We start from the raw sequence: 26,769 nt of genomic DNA on the forward strand, positions 1-26,769 counted from the left end.
GATCGAAATTCTGATATTTTATTCACCATAGTCGAATTGTCTTTGTAACTTAATAACGATGCCTTTGGGGACGACTTACTCCCCCGCAATCCCCGTCGGAGGGGTTGCAAGTTACACACTTTGACCTGTGTTTACATATAGTAATGGTTACTGGTAAGTTTACGGACGTTTTCAGGGGGATTTTTTGGTTGGGGGGCAGAGTTGAGGTAGGGGGGGCAGAGTTGAGGTAGGGGGGTACGGGAGAGGATCTTTCCATGGAAAAACCTCTCATGGGGGAAGAGACTTTCAATGAAGGGGGCGCAGGATTTTCTAGCATTATATAAAAAAAACAACGAAAAAACAAATATGAAAAGTTTTTTCTACTGAAAGTGAGGAGCAGCATTAAAACTTAAAACGAGCAGACATTATTGCACATATGAGGGGTTTACCTCCTCGTAATACCTCGCTCTTTACGCTAAAGTATTTTTAGTAATTTCAACCAATTATTCTACGGCCTTTGTAATTCAAGGTTCATTCTTATGGAATAGGGGCAAAATTTAAGCTTTAGTGTCAAGAGCGAGGTATCGACGAGGGGTGAACCCCCTCATATACGCAATAAAAACGAGTTTAGTTTGCATACTCTCTAAAATATGGGTGCATATGTTGAAAGTTTTTATATTGAGAGATATTACTTATATTCCCTTTGTTCAAATAGGGATACCCAAGGTTGCGGAAAAGAAATGTAACATGAAGTTTAATTTATTTCAAAGAACTAGATTTATCAAATTTCAGATAAATGCAGGACAAAATATGTGATGCAGGTAGTGCTTTTCTTCTTTTTTCGTTTTAGCGTTGACTTGATGACATCCCTTATAGACTTCCCTTATAGACTAAAAACTTTAATTTTCAGTGAGCAAATGTTTGATTATTTGCAATGAGCTTTCAGTATCAAACAGTTCGTGGTAACGAACTGTAGGAAGGAGCAACCCGGCTCAATAGTAACCAAAACTCTAAAAAATTGAATTTTGATGCCAATAGCTACATCAAGAGAATCGCATTTTAATGCTGATTTCAAATATATAAGTTTCATCAAGTTTAGTCTTGCCCATCAAAAGTTATGAGCCTGAGAAAATTTGCCTTATTTTAGAAAATAGGGGAAAACATCCCCTAAAGGTCATAAAATCTTCACGAAAATTACACCGTCAGATTCAGCGTATTAGAGAACCCTACTGTAGAAGTTTCAAGCTCCTATCTACAGAAATGTGGAATTTTGTATTTTTTGCCAGAAGGCAGATCACGGATGCGTGTTTTTTTTTTTTTTTTTTTTTTTTTTTTTCAGGGGTGATCGTATCGACCCAGTTGTCCTAGAATGTTGCGAGAGGGCTCATTCTAACGGAAATGAAAGGTTCTAGTTCCCTTTTTAAGTGACCAAAAATTCTGAGATAGCCATTTTATTCAGCGTAGTCGAAAAACCTTATAACTATGTCTTTGGGGACGACTTACTCCCCCACAGTCCCTGTGGGAGGGACTACAAGTTACAAACTTTGACATGTCCTTAAATACATTAATGGTTATTGGGAAGTGTACAGGCGTTTTCAGGAGGATTTTTTGGTTGGGGAGGGGTTGAGAAGAAGGGAATATGCTGGGGGAGCTTTCCATCGAGGAATTTGTCATGGGGGAAGAAAATTTCCATGAAGGGAGCGCAGGATTTACTAGCATTACTTAAAAAAAAACAATGAAAAAGTAAATATGAAAAAGTTTTTTTTCAGCTGGAAGTAAGGAGCAGCATTAAAACTTAAAACGAACAGAAATTATTACCCATATGAGGGGCTCACCTCCTCCTAATACCTCGCTCTTTACGCTAATGTATTTTTTATAATGTCAACTATTTATTCTACGGCTTTTGTGATTCAGGGGTCATTCTTAATGAATTGGGACAAAATTATATCTTTCACTAATGAAAAGATTCGTAGAAAATTGAAAGCTCTAGTTGACTTTTTAATTAACCAAAAAATTGAAGGGCAACTAGGGCTCCTCCCCCACTCTTTTTTTTTCAAAATCATTCGATCAAAATTATGAGAAAGCCATTTAGCCAAAAAAAGTATATGCAAATTTCGTTTTAATTATTCCCCTGCGGACAGCCAAAATCAAAACATGCATTGATTCAAAAACGTTCAGAAATTCAATAAAGGTTGAATGAATGAATGAATGAAAATAAAGGTTGAATGATATGAAATATAAGGTTGAATGAATGAAAAGAAAAAGATCGATTCTACTGTTAAATAAAAAAAAATTCAACTGAAAGTAAGGAGCGACATTAAAACTTAAAACGAGCAGAAATTGCTTCGTATATGAAAGGGGCTGCTTCCTCATCAACGCCCCTCTCTTTACGCTAAAGTTTTTTACTGTTTTAAAAAGAAGAGTTGAGAGAAAGAGTCAAACTTTAGCGTAAAGAGCGGGGCGTTGATGAGGAAGCAGCCCCTTTCATATACGAAGTAATTTCTGTTCGTTTTTATGTCGTTCCTTACTTTCAGTTGAAAAAACTTGTTTTTTTTTTTTATTTAACAGTAGAATCGATCTTTTTCTTTTCATTCATTCAACCTTGAACTTTAATTAGGCGATGACTTCAAGAAGAAGAAAACTATTCAGTTAAGAAGATAATATCATTTGATATAAAAGAAAGAACTTCCGTTGTAATACTTGATTTCATATCTATCGCTTTTCCCTTCTTATCAAAAACGATGCCATGTATGTGAAATTAGGAGTTGCCTTGTCATTTTTTGTTGTTAAAGAGTTCTTTCTTTTGGGAGTCTACGATTGTGGAAGTTTGATAAAGGTACTGCTCTACTTAGATTGGTTCACAATTACAAAAAAAGGTAGATATAGTTCCCGTGCATGAAAATTTAAACTAAAAGTACTGACAAAACAAGAAATATTTTAAATAGGTAAGTTTTTTACCTAGGTAAATCATGCTACGTATTTTAAGCAGGTAAGGAAAACCAATATTTTGTTTTTGTGATAATTGACACTTACTTATGCATCCTTTGTAAACACCTTCAAAATCCGAGGAACAAGCGCATGTGTAATAGCCGTCTTCGTTAGAACAAGAAGCTTTTTCGTCCTGGAGACTACATTTATCAGTGGCCTCTGCGCATTCATCAAGATCTTGACAGATTCCATTGATATCCTTAAACCTGTAGTAAAGAATGCGTTGTCATGCAAAATAAAGTTGAAGAATAAGAATTAGGGTTCTATTTTTCGGTACTTGTGTGTTGTTCAGAACACGCTCAATATGTGAAGTTATTTTCTGCATTGGTGCAAGGTTCTATGGCTGTAGCCTTTATATCTGAAAACAAAAATGGATTTCAGAAGAAGTAATAAAATTCGAATGACAAAGAAAAGAAAAAATTCTTTATTTTCAATACTGAAAGGCTAAAACCTGACTAGTTTATCGTATAATATATTGTTTACGTTTAAATGAACATTATATTTCATTGCTATTTTTTTACTTTTACACTAAGAAAAATTAGTTGCATCGCAAAATTAACATTTGGGAATATCCATTGTTATTTGCTCAGTTTTTATTATTGAAAAATTCAATTTAAAGTTTAAAAAAGTTCAAACTATCCCGTCGGTAATAGAAGGCAGGTAAATAGTAAAATAAATAAACAGATTAGGAAAAAGACAAATCTTGAAATAATTCGAAAAAAGATAGTAGAATTGTATCAGTTAAAAAACATGACAATTACAGTCAATTCATGAAAAATACCAAGTATTTTTTTTAAACCATAATTTGTAAATGACTCTCTAAACCATTTTTGTTTAACCCATTTTTTAACCATTTTTTCTCTTAAAAATTTGGCTCAATTGTTTTAAACGTCTTTCTATAATTCCTCATTTTACAATTCTCCGAAGTGCAGTAAACCCTTTTCAACACTACTCCCCTTTGTTAACTTAACTTATGTTTGTTAAAAAAAATAAAACTTTTGAAATCGGGAAAGAAAAACAAACAATCTTCAGAATAAATCAATTGTTAGTAGTTATTTCATTCTGAAAAGACTAGAGTTTTGAATTGTCGCATAAAACTGGAGGTTATGACTTCCCCTGGAATCTAAATATATTATTTTCTTACCCAAAATAACAAATAGCCAAAAAATGTAAGAAAAAACCTGATTGTAAAGTAAAGAGTAAGACAAAATAAATATTTTAACAAAGACATATCTTGAAATAATTATAACAAACATAATGTATTTTTATCGGTTAAAATATGGGGCAATTAGAGTCAATATATAAAAGTGATAGGGATTTTTTTAAGAAGCATAATTTTTGGATGACCGTCTCTAAGCATTTTTGCCAATCCTAGTAAATCCAAAAGCGGCTGGATATGCTCTATTTTCTTAAACTAATTCTAGTGTTAACCATTTCGATATCCATCGAACTCCAATAAATCCACTTCCAAAACCCCTTTGTTGATTTATGTTGAAAAAAAAGGTAAAACTTTTCCAATTTAAAAAAAATAGAAATGGGAGAAAAAGGGAACAATTTTGTATCTATTAACCTGAAAAAAGCCATATAAAAAAGTTGATTTTACTTCAAGTTAATATACAAAAAAAATTTATAAAATTAAAATAAAATCATCAGAATAAGTTAATTTCTAGTATTATTTGTTCTGAGCACACTAAGTTTTTGATATATTTCATGAAACAAAAGATTAAAACCTCCACTAGGACCCAAAGATACTATATTTCTACCTAAAATAAGTAATTACCAAAAAAAACAAATATTATGATTTTGTTTTTTTCATTCTAAAAAAACCTTTTTCAATTTTTTTAGAGAAACAATAAGTCTTACCAATGCATCCACCAATGTATGGAAGAAAACCTAGAGGACAAATACACTCAAAATATCCAGGCTGATTGATGCAGGAGGCAGATTCTGTTCCACAGGCATTTGAGTCTTATCATTCATCAATGTCCAAACAAACTCCCTCTTTAGCAACAAATCTTGAATAAAAAAGAAAATCAATGTTAATTGAAAAATAAATACAACAAATTACAAAATGATATTTAGCTTGCTAGAATGGCTTTGATTTTAAGATTTAATAGTTTTACACACTTTTTAATATGAGATTGAATTTCAAATTTAACATTTCTACCTTAAAAACTAAACTAGCTGACATGGCAAGGTTTTTTTTTTATTAAATATAAAACTATGGATTAAGCATAAGCTTGCCCTCAAGACGATATAGGAACTGAACATTATAGTTAAATATTTCTGGAAAACCTATAAAACTATTTCTGAGGAATCAAATTAATAACTCGGTTCCCTGGTATAAAGCATATCAATTCAATTTTCGTAAAAATGTATTTGTAGTGCTATACCAACGTTTAAATCCTTCTAAATCACAATAAAAGCTCAATTTAGGACTTTTTTTATTAGTTAATCAAACTAAACATTATATTTCTTAGGTTCAGGTAAGTATATAAGAAGATTTATACTACATTTAGAAGTTAACTTACCCCTTGCTGCAAGCACATTTCAAAACTGAGTCTGAACAGAAAGCAAATTCATCCCCTCCAGACTGACATTTGGAAGTATCACAAGGTGGGGAGACTAATTCGAAATTTAGGGTGCTCAAGTCAAACTGCAGAAGTTGTAATCCTGGTATGACTAAAACCTTTTGACCACCAAGGACTGATAATGCAATTTGAAGATTATCTTCAACAGAAAGTGATATGTCGCTTAGGATTCTCAGCTCCAGTTGCACACGTGAATTCAATTTCATAATAGATATTGAAAATTGTTCGTAATCAAAACTTCTTACCTGTAAATGGAACAAAGGGGTATGAACAAAAAGTCTCTAAATGAATTTACTTTTATTTTATTGCTAAGCAATTTAATCTCAATAAATAGTAGAGATTTTTTTTTCTTTTACAGTTTATTAGTGTTTCTGGTATTCATTGGCTGAAAGACTGTACAAGAAAATGAATATTAACAAAAATAAAGGGGAAATTTAATGATTTTTATTTTGTATTTATATTCATATTTTACTACTTTTTTTTCGTGATATAATATCCTTTCTTATATTTTTATGTTCTTTTACGTCTTTTGAAAATAAACTTTAGATCCTGTCTTATAGCCCCCTGATTTATCAAATCAAATCATTTTTAACTTGAACTTGCCTTCTTATTGACATCCGAGAGAAGACACGTATTAAGGTCAATATTTATATAAATCACGTGCTCTGATTTTCAAATTTCGTACTTTTCTGAAATTAGGTGCGTGTATTTGGCTTCTTTGTAAAGAGGAAAAATTAAAGACGCTTTAACGATTTTTTTGTGAATAAAAATGAGAGAAAAGAAAATGAAAAGAAAAGAGAGAGAAAGAGACTGAGGAGGGGGGGGGGTGGAAAAAAAAAGAGAGAGAGAGAGAGAGAGAGAGAGAGAGAGAGAGAGAGGAAGAAAGGGAAGGAGAGTGGAAAAAACAAGTTTTTTTTTAAGCAGGACTATTAAACGGTAGTTGTCTTCCTTCGGTTTTGGATAAACTTTTTTTGTTTTAATGAGTATAAAATTGACTTTTAAGCAAATACTTACAGCTAAATTTATTGCAGTAATTAGGGTAATTTATTTTGCAGATGTGGGGTTATCGTAGTCAGAGATCCATTGATTATTCAGTTGAATTGAAACTTTCTGCTCAACAAATCGAGATAGAGAAGGATCTAAGAAAAGAAACTAATGTAAATTATCGTTCGCAATTAACAAATAAAATAGAGGTCCTGCATACACACTCATAACTTATCTTTTTAATACATACTAGTCACAATCTTTTTTTATGAGAAATTTATGATCCTACGGTTATAATAGAGTTTTTCAAAACAGTGTGATCTAAAAGCAGTTAGAAGGAAAACAATAAAATCTACTTTCGTTATATATTTTCCATTTTATCTTCTATATTTATGTATTCTTATTAGCACAGTTATTACACTATAATTATACTTTCTTAAGATACCTTGCACAACAAGGGCTCACATATATACATACACAAACACAAAAATGCTGCCAGGGAGACACAAAAGTCGATTCCCCATTATTTGATAGCTGCTGCTGCCCCAACAGGAATCCCTAAAACCCATAAACTATGGTAATTTTCCCTTTTCATTGAGAGTGAATATTCTTACGGAACATTGTTATGAGGATGAGAAAGATTTTCTTTCTTTTACACTGCGTTGAGACTAGATGATTTTATTTCTTAGTATTTGGTTTAAATAATGGCATTTTTCGTTTAAAAGATATCAAAAACAATATAAAAATAGCATCCCTGATGTTCTGTTGGTGTATTTGTTTCTTTTTTTATCCTAAATGAGGGGACTTACTATGAAGCATTGAAAATTATCCCAAAATATTTTTGAAGTTGTTGAATGGGACGGTGTTAACGACAGTTTAGAAAATCGAGTGATCAGAGAGTTACTTTTAATACTATATGAATGGAAAACAAATAAAATTGTAGATACACTATTTAAAGGTTACAATTTTTCAAAGGAAGACAAAATACGGATGGAGAAAGTCAAATATTAGTTATTGATTGTTTGTAGTCTAAATTGTAATTCAAACTTTGATTTTACCTATTGTACGTTGTTTTACATTCCAAAGAATAGAATACTGTAAATTTCCCCGAAGCTGAATTAATTTCTTTGTCTTCGGCTATTCTTATCGTTTTCAATGTAACTATGACTATCGCGTGATTAGAGGTTTGAAACCTATATAACATAGCGTCAATCGAGAGTTTTCTTGTCGAAGAACATGAACAACCTTTTGATACAAGGCTAAAAGCATTAATAGGATACAGATGACGTCCAAAAACTTTTCTAAGTTTTTGGTTTCTCCAATTTATATATTTGAAAATAATTTACACAATTCCAAATTAACACCAGACAAATACTGAATTATTGTTGAAACAAATGAGAGATGATGTTAATAAATATTTTCAAGTTATCAAATATGACTATAGTGCAAAAAATTTCCTAATGATAACAATTAAAAGTTATTACCAAGTTTGCAACTTCCTTCGATCAAGGTTTGTGGGAAAGGACAGGTACATTGGAATCCAACTTCACTGGCTATCACTGTACAACTTTGTCCCGGTAGACAAGCATCATCAGTACAAAGGCTTGCAACGATTTGTACGACTAAAAAACCACGAATTAAAATACATTCGAATAACATCTATTGCAAGTTGAATTATATTGGTTATTATATTACGGGTTAAACAGACAAGAAATGTGTTACAACATTTTTACCGATTTACTACTTTTTGATATAAAATATTTGCATCATATGCAATAAGAAGTACAAGAATGTAAGAGCATAAAAGACTGTGTATGTAAGAGTGTGCAAAAAAAATGGTAAAGTATATGTTAGGTAAGATAAAGGTAAAGGATACGGCATTAGACTTTACAGTCCCTACCGGCGGTGCTGATCTCCGTTTCTTGGCCCTTCAGCCAGGAAGTGCAATGGGTGGTTGGGGGCCAACCATCCTGTGCTTTGGCACACCCTTCCTGTTTTACTAAATGTTAGACTATATGTTAGACTTAGACCTATATGTTAGACTAAAGAGTAATAACAGAAGTATTATGAGAACGACTATTAAAAAAGATTATAATATAGTTAGATGAATTTATTGCCCATCATAACTGTAAGATACAAAGCTGATGGAGTCACGAAGAAAGAAAAGGAAAAGAAACAAAAAAAATTTACATATACAAACATTACCAAAACAAAGAAGAACTGACAAGAGAAATATACAATTAAGAACAGTTAAATGTGAGAACTAACACATGATCAAGGAAAAAAAATTTCATAGGTGCTTTCACAACTAATCTACCTCCAATACCTCTTATTTCTTTTTTGCTTCGCGGACACTGGACTAAAAATTCCATACTGCCAGAATAGGGAGCTATTGTTAGTCCAGAGAGGCAGTCGTTGCAAATAGTTTGCATTCTTGTAGTAATACTTCAGTATATCCTTAATGTTTAAGAAGAGACCCAAATGATGCAAGGGTGAGCAGATACAGAGGTAAAACTGCATTATTAATGCTAGCTAAGATACGGCAGTTAAATTTGAACTTTAATACAACTAGTAATCAATGTGCGTTCATAGATTTTCTGGCAAGACTGTATTTAAGAAATTGACATGAGACGTGAAGAATTGACCCCATTTGGAAACCAAGATTTGAGCGCTGATTTGAACGCAATGATTGAGCGGTGATTAATGAAGTATTACTTTGATTAAATTGATAGCCAGTACTTTAATACTTCCTATCAAAAAAATCAAAAATTTTGCTCAGAGAATAAGCAGCCATCAATTGAAGTAGTTGACATTGATCCATCTTACCTTTTTCAGAAATCAAGCTAGCAGTCTTTATTGAAACGTCTATTCCTGGGACGATCAACTCTAGAATCGAATCTAATACAGAAAAATCACTAAGTGTCAAGGAAACTTTTGCTTCAACACCGACACTATTGCTTCGAATAAAGGAGATCACCTGACATACACTGACATCTAGGTCAGTTACACTGGATATAAGCTGATCCTTCAAAATTGTGGTTGAACTGAAAAAACAAATTTGCATCAATCCCTTTTTATTAGTCATGTTAAATATTCTCACAAAAACACTTTAATTCGATGGCATGCTTGATTTAAGGCCGTTTGTCAAAAGGGGATATATTAAAAACGGCTAAACGTGTTAAATTGGAACTTTCAGGAAAAAGAGAGGGGCATGTTTATTTGACCAATTTGTGATATGTGCACGCTACTAATCCTACTAACATCATTACTACTAGTACCGCTACTACCACTACTACTACTATTGCTACTAGTACTACTATTATTAACACTCTTACTACTATTACTACTACAATTACTACTGCTAAAACTAGGGTGGCTACCATATCCTCAATAAATTGCTCTTTTAGCTCCAGCAGAAAATTCACTCTACCACTCGAAAAATGTATGCGGGCCTACCAAAAAATACTATACGTAAAATTGGGCAAATTTTACAATTTATTGAGCTTTCTCCAGTAGTTGTTGGGGTTCGTGTTATCTCCAAACGCATATTTTTTCTTCATTTCAACTATTTTGATGAAAATCTCGGTTTCGACACCCATCCGTGATCTGTCGTCTGGCAAAAAATATATATATTCCACATTTTTTTTTTTAAATAAGAGCTTGAAAGCAATACAGTGGGGTTATCTGATACGCTGAATGAGATGACGTGATTTTCATTAATATTCTATAGCTTTTGAATATGACTAGTACTATTAACACTATTACTACTACTATTACTACTGCTAATACTAGGCTGGTTACCCAATCCTCAATAAATTGCTATTTTAGCTCCAGCAAAAGATTCACTCTCCCACCCGGAACATTCAAGCGTGACTACCAAAAAAAATACTATGCGAAAATTGGACAGCTTTTACAATTTATTGAGCTTTCTCCAGCAGTTGAGGGGGTTCGTGTTATCTCCAAACGCATATTTTTTCGGCCTTTAAACTATTTTGATTAAAATGTCTATTTCGACACGCATCCGTGACCTGTCGTCTGGCAAAAGATACTTATTCCACATTTTTTTTAAGATAATAGTTTGAAATCTCTACAGTGGGTTTGTCTGATACGCTGAATCAGATGATGTGATTTTCATTAAGATTCTTTAGCTTTTGAATCATGATTCTATTACTTTTATTTAATTTCCCACTCTTTTCGAAAATGAGGCATATTTTCTCAGGCTCGTGACTCATGATATGTCAATATTAAATTTATAGATTTTCAATTAACATAATAAGCGAATTCTTTTATTATGTCTATTGGTGTCAAAATCTCGTTTTTTCGAATTTCGGTTACTGTTGAGCCGGGATGCTCCTAACTCATAATTCGAATGGCATGCTGAATGGATATTTGAACATATCCAATTCACTACATGCCTTCACAATTGTCAAAAGGGTGTATCAGCTATAATACAAAAAAGATCGAGGGTATTACTTTGAAACATTAAGGGAACGTAAAAAAAGGGTTAATCAATATTTGCCTATAATCAAGCTAGTATAAGATGTCGGTTATATTTGATGAGCCTACCAGATACCTAAAGACTATGCAGATTTTAATTTTAAAATATAAATAATATAATAATATAAATAATATGGTAATTTTCCCTTTTCATTGAGAGTGAATATTCTTACGGAACATTGTTATGAGGATGAGAAAGATTTTCTTTCTTTTACACTGCGTTGAGACTAGATGATTTTATTTCTTAGTATTTGGTTTAAATAATGGCATTTTTCGTTTAAAAGATATCAAAAACAATATAAAAATAGCATCCCTGATGTTCTGTATCTGTATTTGTTTCTTTTTTTATCCTAAATGAGGGGACTTACTATGAAGCACTGAAAATTATCCCAAAATATTTTTGAAGTTGTTGAATGGGACGGTGTTAACGACAGTTTAAAAAATCGAGTGATCAGAGAGTTACTTTTAATACTGTATGAATGGAAAACAAATAAAATTGTAGATACACTATTTAAAGGTTACAATTTTTCAAAGGAAGACAAAATACGGATGGAGAAAGTCAAATATTAGTTATTGATTGTTTGTAGTCTAAATTGTAATTCAAACTTTGATTTTACCTATTGTACGTTGTTTTACATCCCAAAGAATAGAATACTGTAAATTTCCCCGAAGCTGAATTAATTTCTTTGTCTTCGGCTATTCTTATCGTTTTCAATGTAGCTATGACTATCGCGTGATTAGAGGTTTGAAACCTATCAAACAGTTCGTGGTAACGAACTGTAGTAAGGAGAGATCCGGCTCAATAGTAACCAAAACTCTAAAAAATTGAATTTTGATATCAATAGCTACATCAAAAGAATCGCATTTTAATGCTGATTTTAAATATATAAGTTTCATCAAGTTTAGTCTTACCCATCAAAAGTTACGAGCCTGAGAAAATTTGCCTTATTTAGGAAAATAGGGGGAAACGCCCCCTAAAAGTCGTAGGATCTTAACGAAAATGACACCATCAGATTCAGCGTATCAGAGAACCCTACTGTAGAAGTTTCAAGCTCCTATCTACAAAAATGTGGAATTTTGAATTTTTTGCCAGAAGACAAATCACGGGTGCGTGTTTATTTGTTTGTTTTTTTTTTTGTTTTTTTTTTTTTTTTTTTTTTTTCCCAGGGGTCATCGTATCGACCACGTGGTCCTAGAATGTCGCAAGAGGGCTCATTCTAACGGAAATGAAAAGTTCTAGTGCCCTTTTTAAGTGACCAAAAAAATTGGAGGGCACCTAGGCCCCCTCCCACGCTCATTTTTTCTCCAAAGTCAACAGATCAAAATTTTGAGATAGCCATTTTGTTCTGCATAGTCAAACACCATAATAACTATGTCTTTGGGAATGACTTACTCCCCCAAAGTCCCTGGGGGTGGGGCTGCAACTTACAAACTTCGACCAGTGTTTACATATAATAATGGTTATTGGGAAGTGTACATTCGGTTTCAGGGGATTTTTTTTTGGTCTTGGGGGTGGGGTTGAGGGGAGGGGGCTATGTGGGAGGATCTTTCCATGGAGAAATGTGTCATGGGGGAACAGAAATTCAATGAAAAGGGCGCAGGATTTTCTAAAATTACTATAAAAAAACAATGAAAAAATAAACATGGAAAAATTTTTTTTCAATTGAAAGTAAAGAGTAGCATTGAAACTTAAAACGAACAGAGATTATTACGCATGTGAGGGGTTCTAAAAATACTTTAGCATAAAGAGCGAGGTATTTAGGAGGAGATAAATACCTCGCTCTTTATGCTATAGTATTTTTAGTAATTTCAACTATTCATTCTACGGCCTTTCTGATTCAGGGGTCATTCTTAAAGAATTGGGACAAAACTTGCGATTTAGTGTAAAGAACGAGGTATTAACGAGGGTACAAACCCTCTCATATACATAATAAAAATTAAAGAATATAAAAGTTTGTTACGTAAGATAATTCTTAAGTTACGTATATTTTTTACTAACAGAAAAATTCGTTAAAAATAAAAATTTATAGTTGCCTTTTTATGTAACCGAAAAATTGCATGGCAACTAGGCCTCCTTTCCCACCCCTTATTTCTCAAAATCGTCTGCTCAAAACTAAGAGAAAGCCATTTAGCCAAAAAAGGAATTAATATGCAAATTTCATTTTAATAATTTATGTGTGGAGAGCCAAAATCAAACATGCATTAATTCAAAAACGTTCAGAAATTACATAATAAAACTAGTTTTTTTAACTGAAAGTAAGGAGCGACATTAAAACTTAAAACGAACAGAAATTACTCCGTATATGAAATGGGTTGTCCCCTCCTCAATCCCTCGCTCTTTACGCTAAAGTTTGACTCTTTGCCACAATTCTGCTTTTTAATACAAACAAAAGCTTTAGCGTAAAGAGCGAGGGATTGAGGAGGGGACAACCCATTTCATATACGGAGTAATTTCTGTTCGTTTTAAGTTTTAATGTCGCTCCTTACTTTCAGTTAAAAAAACTAGTTTTTTTTATGTAATATAACATAGCGTCAATCGAGAGTTTTCTTGTCGAAGAACATGAACAACCTTTTGATACAAGGCTAAAAGCATTAATAGGATACAGATGACATCCAAAAACTTTTCTAAGTTTTTGGTTTCTCCAATTTATATATTTGAAAATAATTTACACAATTCCAAATTAACACCAGACAAATACTGAATTATTGTTGAAACAAATGAGAGATGATGTTAATAAATATTTTCAAGTTATCAATTATGACTATAGTGCAAAAAATTTCCTAATGATAACAATTTTAAAGTAATTACCTAGTTTGCAACTTCCTTCGATCAAGGTTTGTGGGAAAGGACAGGTACATTGGAATCCAACTTCACTGGCAATCACTGTACAACTTTGTCCCGGTAGACAAGCATCATCAGTACAAAGGCTTGCATCGATTTGTACGACTAAAAAACAACGAATTAAAATACTTTCGAATAACATCTATTGGAAGTTGAATTATATTGGTTATTATATTACGGGTTAAACAGACAAGAAATGTGTTACAACATTTTTACCGATTTACTACATTTTGATATAAAATATTTGCATCATATGCAATAAGAAGTACAAGAATGTAAGAGCATAAAAGACTGTGTATGTAAGAGTGTGCAAAAAAAAATGGTAAAGTATATGTTAGGTAAGGTAAAGGTAAAGGATACGGCATTAGACTTTACAGTCCCTACCGGCGGTGCTGATCTCCGTTTCTTGGCCCTTCAGCCAGGAAGTGCAATGGGGGGTTGGGGGCCAACCATCCTGTGCTTTGGCACACCCGTCCTGTTTTACTAAATGTTAGACTATATGTTAGACTTAGACCTATATGTTAGACTAAAGAGTAATAACAGAAGTATTATGAGAACGACTATTAAAAAAGATTATAATATAGTTAGATGAATTTATTGCCCATCATAACTGTAAGATACAAAGCTGATGGAGTCACGAAGAAAGAAAAGGAAAATAAACAAAAAAAAATTACATATACAAACATTACCAAAACAAAGAAGAACTGACAAGAGAAAAATACAATTAAGAACAGTTAAATGTGAGAACTAACACATGATCAAGGAAAAAAAAAAATTTCATAGGCGCTTTCACAATTAATCTACCTTTCCTAATTCCTGTACGAGGAGTACAGGAATTATTAAATTACATCCACCATGTATTGTAGAAAAACGTACAGAAATGATATGAAAAAAACTTCGTTTCTTAAAGAGTTAAAGAGGCTGCGTCCCAAAGTCGAACCTTAAAACGTACAGGAATTAGGAGAGGCAGTAGGGGGGCTGCCGCCCCCCAAACCCCCCGATTTTAAAGACTCTTTTGTACAGGTTTTTTGTTGACCCCCCGCTCTTGGCTTCTGAAAGGCCCTCTTTTAATTAATGAAAAATTGAAATGAATGAATAATGGAATAACTTCGAAAAATGTTAAACACAAGAGGACAGGAGAACCATTGCACCGAATCTAGTAATTAGTAACAATGAAGTCCCCCCACAATAAAAAACCTGTACAAAAGTCTTTAAAATGGGGGGGTTTGGGGGGCGGCAGCCCCAACTGCCTCTCCTAATTCCTGTACGTTTTAAGGTTCGTTTTTGGGACGCAGCCTCTTTAACTCTTTAAGAAAACGAAGTTTTTTTTCATATTATTGTTACTAGATCCATTTGGAAGCAAACTGTATTTCTTGTAACAAAGGAGAAAGCCTTAGGACTTTATGGGTGTGAAAGTCTCCAATTTTTAAGGAAAATACCTCCCCAGCCACCAGTAAATCCTCTAAATTTAAGAAATAAAGATTAAAAGTATATTTTTAAGGTCCATGAAAATACTGGGCGAGCAGAGCAAATATTTTGCAACCCACCCCCCTGTACTTTATTTCCATTAAATTAAAATTACACATTGATTATTTGAAATTTTGCAGCACTAAAATTTGTAGGCTCAGTGCTAGTGCTGCCCTCTCTAAAATCATTTCGAAAAAAAAAGACTGGAAGAAGAGATATAGAAAAGACGAATTTCTCTACTGGGATAGTCATAATGGGATCGTCATTTGTGTCCCGGTGCTTTGTTGATGGTGATTGCTAATCGAACATTCCTTGTGTCCCGGTCGCTTTCTCTTTGAGTGTCCCGGTCGTCATTTATATTCCCTATGTCCCGGTCGTCATTTGTGTCCCGATGTCCCGGTGTGTAATTTCGTCAATCAACAAACATGACGTCAGTCGACACAGAAACATGACGTCACTTGACAGACAACTTATTTTTATATATATAGATAGATAGATAGATAGATATAGATGTGTCGCGGTGTCCCGGTCGTCATTTGTGTTCCGGTGTCCTGGTCTGTAATTTCTCTTTGAGTGTCCTGGTCGTCATTTATATTCCCTTTGTCCCGGTCGTCATTTGTGTCCCGGTGCTTTGTTGATGGTGATTGCTAATCGAACATTCCTTGTGTCCCGGTCGCTTTCTCTTTGAGTGTCCCGGTCGTCATTTATATTTCCTATGTCCCGGTCGTCATTTGTGTCCCGATGTCCCGGTGTGTAATTTCGTCAATCAACAAACATGACGTCAGTCAACACACAAACATGATGTCACCTGACAGACCCACAGACAGACAACTTATTTTTATATATATAGATTTATATTTTTGTGCTACATTACTGATATTTTGTGATAACGATTTATTCAAAAGATAAAAAGATCATATAGCAAGGGCTTTGGGATTACCACAGCGCCTCAGAATCTTGGGGCCAGGGTTTTAAGTTATATCCCAGGGGCATATAAGCTTTTTATGGAAGGTGCGGTCGTTAGCACTTTAGAGGAAGCTCATTGATTGGAAATATATAGTTTTAGTTCTTTTTAATAGTCAAAATCGGTGTAGGACATCTTGCCCCCCTTCCCTGACAACCTGTTTTCCCAAAACTTATCTAATCAAAATTGTGAGATGGCCATTTTGTTCACAATAGTTAAAAGAGCACATAACAATGGCTTCAAGGTGGATACAGTCCTCCAGAGCCAAGGTGAAAGTTATAAGTTATTCCCCGGCAATACAGGCTCCTATGGAAATAATGGCTGCATAAACTTTGAATTGGAAGGGGGTCATTTGATTAGAAGTTGGAAGAGCTAATGCCCTTTTCACAGAGAGGGAAATTATTCTGTATATGAAAGGGGCTGTCCCCTCCTCAACGCCCCACTCTTTACGCTAAAGTTTGACTCTGTCAAACTTTCTAGTTCTCATTTCACAGTTCTACTTTTCAAAACAATAAGAACTTTAGCGTAAAGAGCGGAGCGTTGAGGAGGGGACAGCCCCTTTCATATACGAAATAATTTCTGTTCATTTTAAGTTCTAATGTCGCTATCTATTTTCAGTTAAAAAAAATTTGGTTTTTAAAATTTAATCTCACAAATAGAATGAGATTATTCTTCACATGAAGTTGTGTTTCAGGGAAATGGCTACTGTTTATACAATTTCATTATAGATTGTTGTCACAGAAGGTTCAAAAGAATCGGATAAAGTAAACACCGTATTCACATTCTATTTACATACCTGAATAAATTATATAATCTTTACCGGGGTTCTTGGCGTTTATTACCCCGGTGATTACCCCCCCCCCCTGGAAAAAATCCCCCGCGGAAAATACCCTTCCTTAGAAAATACCCTCATGGAAAATACCCTTCCCCTGTGGAAAATAAGGTTTCCGAATTTGAGACTTTTATTTGAGTTGTTTTAGTTTCGTTCAAAAATGCTAGGGTACGGGAAAAAGAGAAAATTTATACACTAGAAGTATTTTAAAAATTTAGCAAAAAAACTGCAAATCCATTTGTGTTGATTTTTTTTTAATTTTTAAGAATTAACGACGCTTCTTGACTACTAAGGTCCTTGCGTCGGCCCTGCAGAGCATTACTGCAGCGTGATTCGATCTCTGGGTCCCGTATTACCAAGCTAAGGTCAAATCCACTGCGCCACCACAGGACTCCATTTGTGTTGAAAAGACTTCCATATGAACTTTTGCAATTTTTGGCAGTAGCGGGTGGAAAATAAGGCTTTTAAAATTTGAAAATTTTATTTGAGTTTTCTTTCCGTAGGGGAAGGAATTTTGGTAATTGTGTATTATACGCCACTCACTCAAGTTTACGCTTGTGTAAAACTCGAAAACAAATCGGTTTCTCCGTTGGTTTTTTCCAGCTTAGCACGAGACAAGACAAACACAAGTAACAGAATAGATGAAAATATGAGCACCAATAGATGTTTGAGACACCGAAAGAGATTTAACGACAACAGTAGGCACAATTAAATCTACAAAGGGATTGGCAGGCATCACTAGATTAGACAAAATTTCAGAGTGTAATACTTCGTCACATTAATCCTTTGTTTTCATCATTTTCTGCTACTGGCAATGCGAGAGTAGTATCTTGGATAGGCACAGGACTTGGCTCTTCTAATTCATTCTTTAGACCTAGTTCTTCTCGAATTGCTTTTCTGTTACATTTGAGTCCTTCGTAACAGTATTCACAAGACTTGTTTGTTCTGGAGTGGGCTCAGCTGATTCACTATATTGGTAGAGTCTGTCTCCTAATTCTGAGTGTCTAATTTTGTTACTGCTGCTTTTATAGGGCGTTCCACTATTTTTTTTTTCACCCGTGATTTTTCCAGTTCTATAGTCTAATACCGCTTCATAACTTGTTTCTTCTTCTCTTGAAGCAATACTGCGGCTTTCTGTAGACCGTAAAATGAATTTTCCTTCCCTGAAATTCCATTCTACTTTTTGAGACACCGAATGTTCCTCATCTGTGGCAGTGTTGATGGTTCCAGCTTTAGAAGGCTGGAGCTCTACTCCAGTAATCTCTGTGTTGCTGAAATGTTTAGGAATAAAAAAATTCAAGATTTTATTCATTTTGATCTGTCGAGTTAAGTTTTTCCACTGACTAAAATTCGGCCTTTTGTTTGGATCTTAGTTTTGACCCATGAACAATAAATTATTGACCATTGGTGAAATGGAGGATACAGATATTTACTTTCCAAAGCTTTCAAGTCTGTGCTCTCCAAAAATGTTTCTGGTTCAATAAGTAAAAGTTGTGCCAATATTGCTCCCAAAGTCCATATTGTTTCTAGACCTATTCCACAGAGTCTATTCATTTCTTCCCAGATTTTATTGTCACTTCCTGAAATGAATCTATGCTTAGAGTATTGTATTTTTCTTTTATTCTTTGGAAATGGCTATTCAATTCGGATGGAAGATAAAAATTGTCAAAAGGTAGTGCACCTTTCACTATTTTCTCTTCCATGTATGTCGAGGTATCAAAATCAATTATAAATACTTTGAAATTGCCATCTATAAGTACATTATCTGTCCTTAGATCTCCATTAGTAATTCTACACTCTTCTAATCTCGCAACTATGGATACTATTTGATGGAATATATTAAGTACTTCACATTCACTCAATACTTTTTGTTGGAATATTTTAATGACTTTACATTCACTCAACCAGCGATCACTTATTTAATCTCGCTTTATCTTTTCTTTGATGGGGATTAAAAAAAAGCAAATTTTTTTTAACTGAAAGTAAGGAGCGACATTAAAACTTAAATCAAACAGAAATTGTTCCGTATATGAATAGGACTGTCCCTTCCTCAACGCCTCGCTACTTACGCTTAACTGTGACTCTTTGTCACAACTCTACTTTTTAAAACAATAAAAACTAGCGTAAAGAGCAAGACATTGAAGAGGGATAGCCCCTTTCATATACAAAATAATTTCTGTTCGTTTTAGTTTTAATGTCGCTCCCTACTTCCAGTTAAAAAAAACTTGTTTTTCATTTAATTTCTTAACGTTTTTCAACTAATGCAGGTTTGAATTTGGTTCACCGTACGCCAAAAGTTAAAACAAAATCTCCAGATCAATTTTGGCAGATTTATTCCGAATATAAAGGGTTGCCCCCTCCTCAATACCGTGCTCTTTACGTTAAAGCTGTTAACGCTTTAAAGAAGCCTCATATTCTGATTAGACGGCCACCGTGTTTCAAACTTAGTTAATAGTAAAAATTTCGCGTGAAGAGTAATATATTGAGGAGGGGGGAACCCTTCATATGTGGCATTATTTCAGTTCCGTTTTTTCAAAAAATGCCGGTAAATCTGGCTCACCCTATATGAAATATCTCCCCCCTCACGGAAATCTCCTTGTGGAAATTTTAATCAGCATAAAGTGCACCCCCTCGTCCGTCCGATTTCCTCCAGACAGCTCCATTCTCGCTTGTAAAACTGCTTGAGGAAAATTCATGCTGAAAAATTCTCATTAGCATTCTTTCATTTGAACAAGACTTCAATTGCTAATCTGTCTCTCGATAACTCAAGAAATGCCCCCCCCCCTTTCGTGGAAATTATTTCCCAGAAAACAAAACACGCCTATAAAAGCCCTTGGATTATTCCACCTGGACATCTCCACACAAGAAATTTGGCAAGGATAATATAAGACAATTAAAAAGAATTTCGTATAGTAATTCTGTTAAAACCCCCAGTGTAATATATCCCCTAGATTATTCACCCTCCAGAAATTTCCCTCCTCAAGGAAGATTCTCCTCATAGAAATCTACCGCACACACCCGCCAAAAGAAATGGCTATGTGCTTCCCAATAACAAATACTGCATGTAAACAATGGGCAAACTTCACAACTTGCAGCCCTTCCCGGGATTCTGTGGGTCATTCTACGCCTAAAGACATAGTTATTAGATCTTTTGACTGTGTTGAACAAAAGGCTATCTCAAAATTTTGGTCCGGTGACTTTGGGAAAAGAATGAGAATGGGAGGGGGCCTAGTTGCCTTCCAATTCTTTTGGTCACTTAAAAATGGCACTAGAACTTTTAATTTCAGTTTGAATGAGTTCTCTCGAGTTATTCTAGGACCACTGGGTCGACACGATCACCCATAGGAATAAAAAAAAAAACAAACAAATGAACACGCATCCACGAACTTTCTTCTGGCAAAAAATATAAAATTCCACTTTTTTGCAGGTAAGAGCTTGAAACCTCCTCAGTAGGGTAGGCTACTCTGATACGGTGAGTCTGGTTGTATGATTTTATGATGGTCCGATTATTAAGATCTATGACTTTTAGCGTTTTTTCTCCCTTTTTGCGAAATAAGGCAATAAGGCAAATATTATCAGGCACTTTACTTTTGGTGGGTAAGACTAATATCGATAAAAATCATATATTTGAAATAGGCATAAAAAACCTAATTCTTTTGAAGCATCTTACTTACAGTTCGCTCCTGAAATACTGAAATAATGACTGAAATAAATGACTGAAATAAAATACTGAACTTACACTGAAATAATGCATTAAGTCCATCTTTTTCTTCACTTAGGCAGCGGTATTGCGCTGCCAATGATGATAACTGAATGAATTTATAGTCATAATTTAAATGCTTACCAGAAGGGATGACAGAGCCATAAATCTTATCTGCCCACCCAGCGTAATGCCTTATTGAAAAACAACAAAATATGAAAATAATATTATTGAAATAACAGCCAATTGAAAACTCTACATCTGCTTGAGATTCGACTAAAGGCTTTCTTTTGTGAAGTGTCTCAAGTCGAGCTAAGTAATCCTTATCTCGCAAGGCCAGCTCAACCAGCTGAAAATTAAAGTAAAATAACGGTTAAACATATGATGAAAGCAGATCCGTTTTTCAATGCACGTTTTTAGTCTTAACACTACGCGAGCTTGTTTGAAAACACAAATAGGTGCTTATAAGTTTGTCCTAATGCACTACACAATCTTTCAAGAACTTTAAGCAATGTTTAGTCAGAGAGCCACTCGCCGAAAATATGACTAGTAGGTGAGAGTCTTTTGCTTTTAGCTTTGAGTCAATCTAAAGCTTTAACGTAAAGAGCAAGGTATTGAGGAGGGGGCAACCCTTTATATACGGAATAAATCTGCCAAAACTAATCTGGAGATTTTGTTTTAACTTTTGGCGTACGGTGAACCGAATTCAAACCTGCATTAGTTGAAAGACGTTAAGAAATTAAATGAAAAACAAGTTTTTTTTTAACTGGAAGTAAGGAGCGACATTAAAACTAAAACGAACAGAAATTATTTTGTATATGAAAGGGGCTATTCCTCTTCAATGTCTTGCTCTTTACGCTAGTTTTTATTGTTATAAAAAGTAGAATTGTGACAAAGAGTCACAATTTAGCGTGAGTAGCGAGGCGTTGAGGAAGGGACAGTTCTATTCATATACGGAACGATTTCTGTTCGATTTAAGTTTTAATGTCGCTCCTTACTTTCAGTTAAAAAAAAATTGTTTTTTTTAATCCCCATCAAAGAACAGATAAAGCGAGATTAAATAAGTGATCGCTGGTTGAGTGAATGTGAAGTCATTAAAGTATTCCAACAAAAAGTATTGAGTGAATGCGAAGTACTTAATATATTCCATCAAATAGTGTTCATAGTTGCGAGATTAGAAGAGTGTGGAATTACTAATGGAGATCTAAAGACAGATCTACTAATCTGTAGATCTGTGTAATCTAAAGGAGATCTACTTATGGATGGCAATTTCAAAGTATTTATAATTGATTTTGATACCTCGACATACATGGAAGAGAAAATAGTGAAATGTGCAATACCTTTTGACGATTTTTATCTTCCATCCGAATTGAATAGCCATTTCCAAAGAATAAAAGAAAAATACAATACTCTAAGCATAAATTCATTTCAGAAAGTGACAATAAAATCTGGGAAGAAATGACTAGACTCTGTGGAATAGGTCTAGAAACAATATGGACTTTGGGACTAATATTGGCACAACTTTTACTTATTGAACCAGAAACATTTTGGGAGAGCACAGACTTGAAAGCTTTGGTAAGTAAATATCTGTATCCTCCATTTCACCAATGGTCAATAATTTATTGTTCATGGGTCAAAACTAAGATCCAAACAAAAGGCCGAATACCAAATAAATTTTGGAATATTTGTATTTAAGTCTACCGTATATAAGTCTATCGTAAATAATAAAACAGAAATTTCAAAAGAATTGAAAGTAAATTTCAAAAAATTTAATTCCACAAAGAAGACTGAAAATTACAAAGCAGAAACTGAGTTCTTCCCAGCACGTAGATCTTGCGTGTACTGTTTTCAACTTGTAGGCTGTTGATGCTTTAAACTAGGTAGGCGGTGGATGTTTTAAATTCGGTAGGTTGTTGATGTTTTAAAGTAGGTGGAGTGTTTATGTTTTATACTAGGAAGACTGTTGATGTTAAGCTGTTAATATTTTAAACTTGGTAGGCTGCTGATGTTTCAAAGTAGGTAGGCTGTCGATGTTTTAAACTAGTTAGATCGTTGATGTTTAAACTAAATGGGCTGTTAATATTTTAAACTAGGTAGGTTGCTGATGTTTTAAACTAGGTATGTCGTTGATGTTTCAAAAACGGGGGGAGGGGGGTAAAACCCCTCTATTTAAGCCCTTTGCCCTCTTCAAGCCTTGTGACGAGGTAATCTTAAAAAGTGAGAATATCGACCAAGTGGATAGCTTTACATAACTTATTATTAGTAAAATAGTGAGTTAATTAGTGGACTTTGGTTCATTTAAAGTAGAGAAATCGGGCACTAAGAACCCTAGCTACACCGCTTATAACGTCATAGGATGAGATCAAACATGCATTTAGTTATAGTGTTACGTCATTGAAAATTGTTTGTAATGACGTTATTTGAAGATATAACTTGGTTTATTTAGTATAGCTTAGTCAGTGTAAAAACTTAACTCGACAGATCAAAATGAAAAAAATCTTGAATTTTTTTATCCCTAAACATTTCAGCAACACAGAGATGACTGGAGTAGAGCTCCAGCCTTCTAAAGCTGGAACCATCAACACTGCCACAGATGAGGAACATTCGGTGTCTCAAAAAGTAGAATGGAATTACAGGCAAGGAAAATTCATTTTACGGTCTACAGAAAGCCGCAGTATTGCTTCAAGAGAAGAAGAAACAAGTTATGAAGCGGTATTAGACTATAGAACAGGAATAATCACGGGCGAAAAAACAATTAGTGAAACGCCCTATAAAAGCAGCAGTAAAAAAATTAGACACTCAAAATTAGAAGACAGACTCTACCAATGTAGTGAATCAGCTGAGAACACTCCAGAACAAACAAGTCTTGTGAATGCTATTACGAAGGACTCAAATGTGACAGAAAAGCAATTCGAAGAAGAACCAGGTCTAAAGAATGAATTAGAAGAGCCAAGTCCTGTGCCTATCCAAGATACTACTCTCGCATTGCCAGTAGTAGAAAATGATGAAAATAAAGGATTAATGTGACGAGGTATTACACTCTGAAATTTTGTCTAATCTAGTGATGCCTGCCAATCCCTTTGTAGATTTAATTGTGCCTACTGTTGTCGTTAAATCTCTTTCGGTGTCTCAAACGTCTATTGGTGCTCCAAAAGTATCGATTCTAACAACAAAAAGTACTAACAATGAACAAGATGTAGAAGAAGGAAAAGTATCGAATATCGTTGAAAAAATTCCACCTGGAATTAGTGACAAAATAATCAGAGGCTGACATGTTTTTGTTTACACTCAACCTGACTTCAACTTGAATCAGTGACAAAGAAACCAGACGCCGACATGTTTTGTTGATGCTCAACTTGAGTGTTACAAAGAATTGAGTATTACAAATTGTTCAATCGTAACGAAAACACAATTCGAAGAAGGAGCAGGTCTAAAGAATGAATTAGAAGAGCCAAGTCCTGTGCCTATCCAAGATACTACTCATGCATTGCCAGTAGCAGAAAATGAAGAAAAGGAAGGATTGATGTGACGAAGTATTACATTCTGAAATTTTGTTTAGTCTAGTGATGCCCGCCTATCCCGTTGCAGATTTAATTGTACCTACTCTTGTCATTGAATCTCTTCCGGTGTCTCAAACATCTAAAGGTGCTCCATAGGCATAGATTCTAACAACAAAAAGTACTAACGCTGAACAAGATATAGAAGAAGGGAAAGTATCGAATATCTTTGAGAACGTTACACCTGAAATCAGTGACAAAATGATCAGAGGCCGACATTTTTTAGTTGTCGCTCAACCTGAGCTCAACTTGAATCAGCGACAAAGAAACCAGACGTCGACATGTTTTGTTAATGCTGAACTTGAGTGTTACGGAGAATTGAGCATTACAAATTGTTCAATCGTAACGGAAAAACAATTCGAAGAAGAAACAGGTCTAAAGAATGAACTAGAAGAGCCAAGTTCTATGCCTATCCAAGATACTACTCTTGCATTGCCAGTAGCAGAAAATGAAGAAAAGGAAGGATTAATGTGACGAAGTATTACACAGAAATTTTGTTTAATCTAGTGATGCACGCCAATCCCGTTGTAGATTTAATTGTGCCTACTGTTCTCGTTGAATCTCTTCCGGTGTCTCAAATATCTAATGGTGCTCCAAAGGATAACAAATCTGTGATCTTGCGCGTTGAAAATCCTCCCACACATAAATCGCCCATAGGTTTTCAATTCTGCTGAAAATTTCCGTGAGCATTTTCTCGGACATTAGCTATCCTTACACATAAAGTCACCGACGAGAAAGTAAGACAAAAAAAAAAAAAAAAAAAAAAAAAAAAAAAAAAAAAAAAAAAAAATCCAAGTGGAAGTAGCCACTACCCTGAAAAGTGATAAGTTCATTGGAGGCGCTGAATTTCATCGTTTTACGATGACAAGGGATCTAATAGACATAAAAAAATCTATGTTTATTTGATCAGAATAAACGTCTATCACTTTACAGCATTCGAAAAAAAAATTTCTTCGTAAACTTTTTTTCGGGTTTAAATATATCACAAATTAACTTATAAAAAAAAGCAACATTGCAGGGGGTCTATAGGCTCACATTTGGCGGACAGTCAATTGACAACACAAAAATAAACCACGTAGGCTAATAAAAATAATATTCCTTAATATTTATGTTTCTCAAAAAGGCTCTCAAAAACTAAAGTTAAGCTTTTTGAAATTGATAGGAATTTCTTTAATTACTCATATTCAACCCTTCTCTAAGACTTTCCTTATTAAACCTAATATTGCGTTCTCTCTTTTTACACCCCTAAGTGTTGTTTTAAAAACTAAATTAGCTTCCTCCAAAAGCAAATTAAACATCAAAAAGCAAAAGCAAATAAACAGCGCTACGACTTTGGATTTCTATTTCAATGAGCTCTTTCCCGATCTTCCAGTATCATTGGTTCAATCAAACAGTTCGTGGTAACGAACTGTAGTAAGGAGCGACCCGGCTCAATAGTAACCAAAAGTCTAAAAAATGGAATTTTGGTACCAATAGCTACTTCAAAAGAATCGCATTTTGATGCTGATTTTAAATATATAAGTTTCATTAAGTTTAGTTTTACCCATCAAAAGTTACGAGCCTGAGAAAATAGAAGTTTCAAGCTCCTATCTACAAAAATGTGGAATTTTATATTTTTTGCCAGGAGGCAGATCACGGATGCGTGTTTTTTTTTTTTTTTTTTTTTTTTTTTTTTTTTTTTTTTTTCAGGGGTGATCGTATCGACCCAGTTGTCCTAGAATGTTGTGAGAGGGCTCATTCTAACGAAAATGAAAAGTTCTAGTGCCCTTTTTAAGTGACCAAAAAAATTGGAGGGCACCTAGGCCCCCTCCCACACTAATTATTTTCCCAAAGTCAGTGGATCAAAATTCTGAGATAGCCATTTTATTCAGTGTAGTCAAAAAACCTTATAACTATGTCTTTGGGGACGACTTACTCCCTCACAGTCCCCGTGGGAGGGGTTACAAGTTCAAAACTTTGACCAGTGCTTACATATAGTAATAGTTATTGGGAAGTGTACAGACGTTTTCAGGAGGATTTTTTGGTTGAAGGCAGGGGTTGAGAAGAGGGGGATATGCTGGGGGAACCTTTCCATCGAGGAATTTGTCATTGGGGAAGAAAATGTCCATGAAGGGAGCGCAGGATTTACTAGCATTACTTAAAAAAAAACAATGAAAAAGTTTTTTCAGCTGGAAGTAAGCAGCAGTATTAAAACTTAAAACGAACAGAAATTGTTACCCATGTGAGGGGCTCACCTCCTCCTAATACCTCGCTCTTTACGCTAAAGTATTTTTAGTAATTTCAACTATTTATTGTGCAGCTTTTGTGATTCGTGTTATTTGTAAATAACACTAGAAAATCTTACACCCCCTTAATCGAAATTCTCTTC

At 34.3% G+C, this 26,769-nt stretch overlaps 1 protein-coding gene across 1 annotated transcript; it reads right to left on the reverse strand.

The window, feature by feature from the left end:
- Nucleotides 1-6,602: 6,602 nt before the first annotated feature.
- On the reverse strand, nucleotides 6,603-13,976 carry LOC136025554 (uncharacterized). The gene is made up of 4 exons (XM_065701584.1): nucleotides 13,849-13,976; nucleotides 9,369-9,586; nucleotides 8,027-8,164; nucleotides 6,603-6,697 (listed from the first exon to the last, which is right to left on the reverse strand). Exons 1-4 carry the CDS (start codon nucleotides 13,896-13,898, stop codon nucleotides 6,603-6,605), a joined length of 501 nt encoding a protein of 166 aa, XP_065557656.1. The 5' UTR covers nucleotides 13,899-13,976.
- Between the last annotated feature and the right edge of the window lie 12,793 nt (nucleotides 13,977-26,769).

The sequence above is a fragment of the Artemia franciscana genome, chromosome 3 (assembly GCF_032884065.1).
Source record: "Artemia franciscana chromosome 3, ASM3288406v1, whole genome shotgun sequence".
NCBI classification, from domain to species: domain Eukaryota; kingdom Metazoa; phylum Arthropoda; class Branchiopoda; order Anostraca; family Artemiidae; genus Artemia; species Artemia franciscana.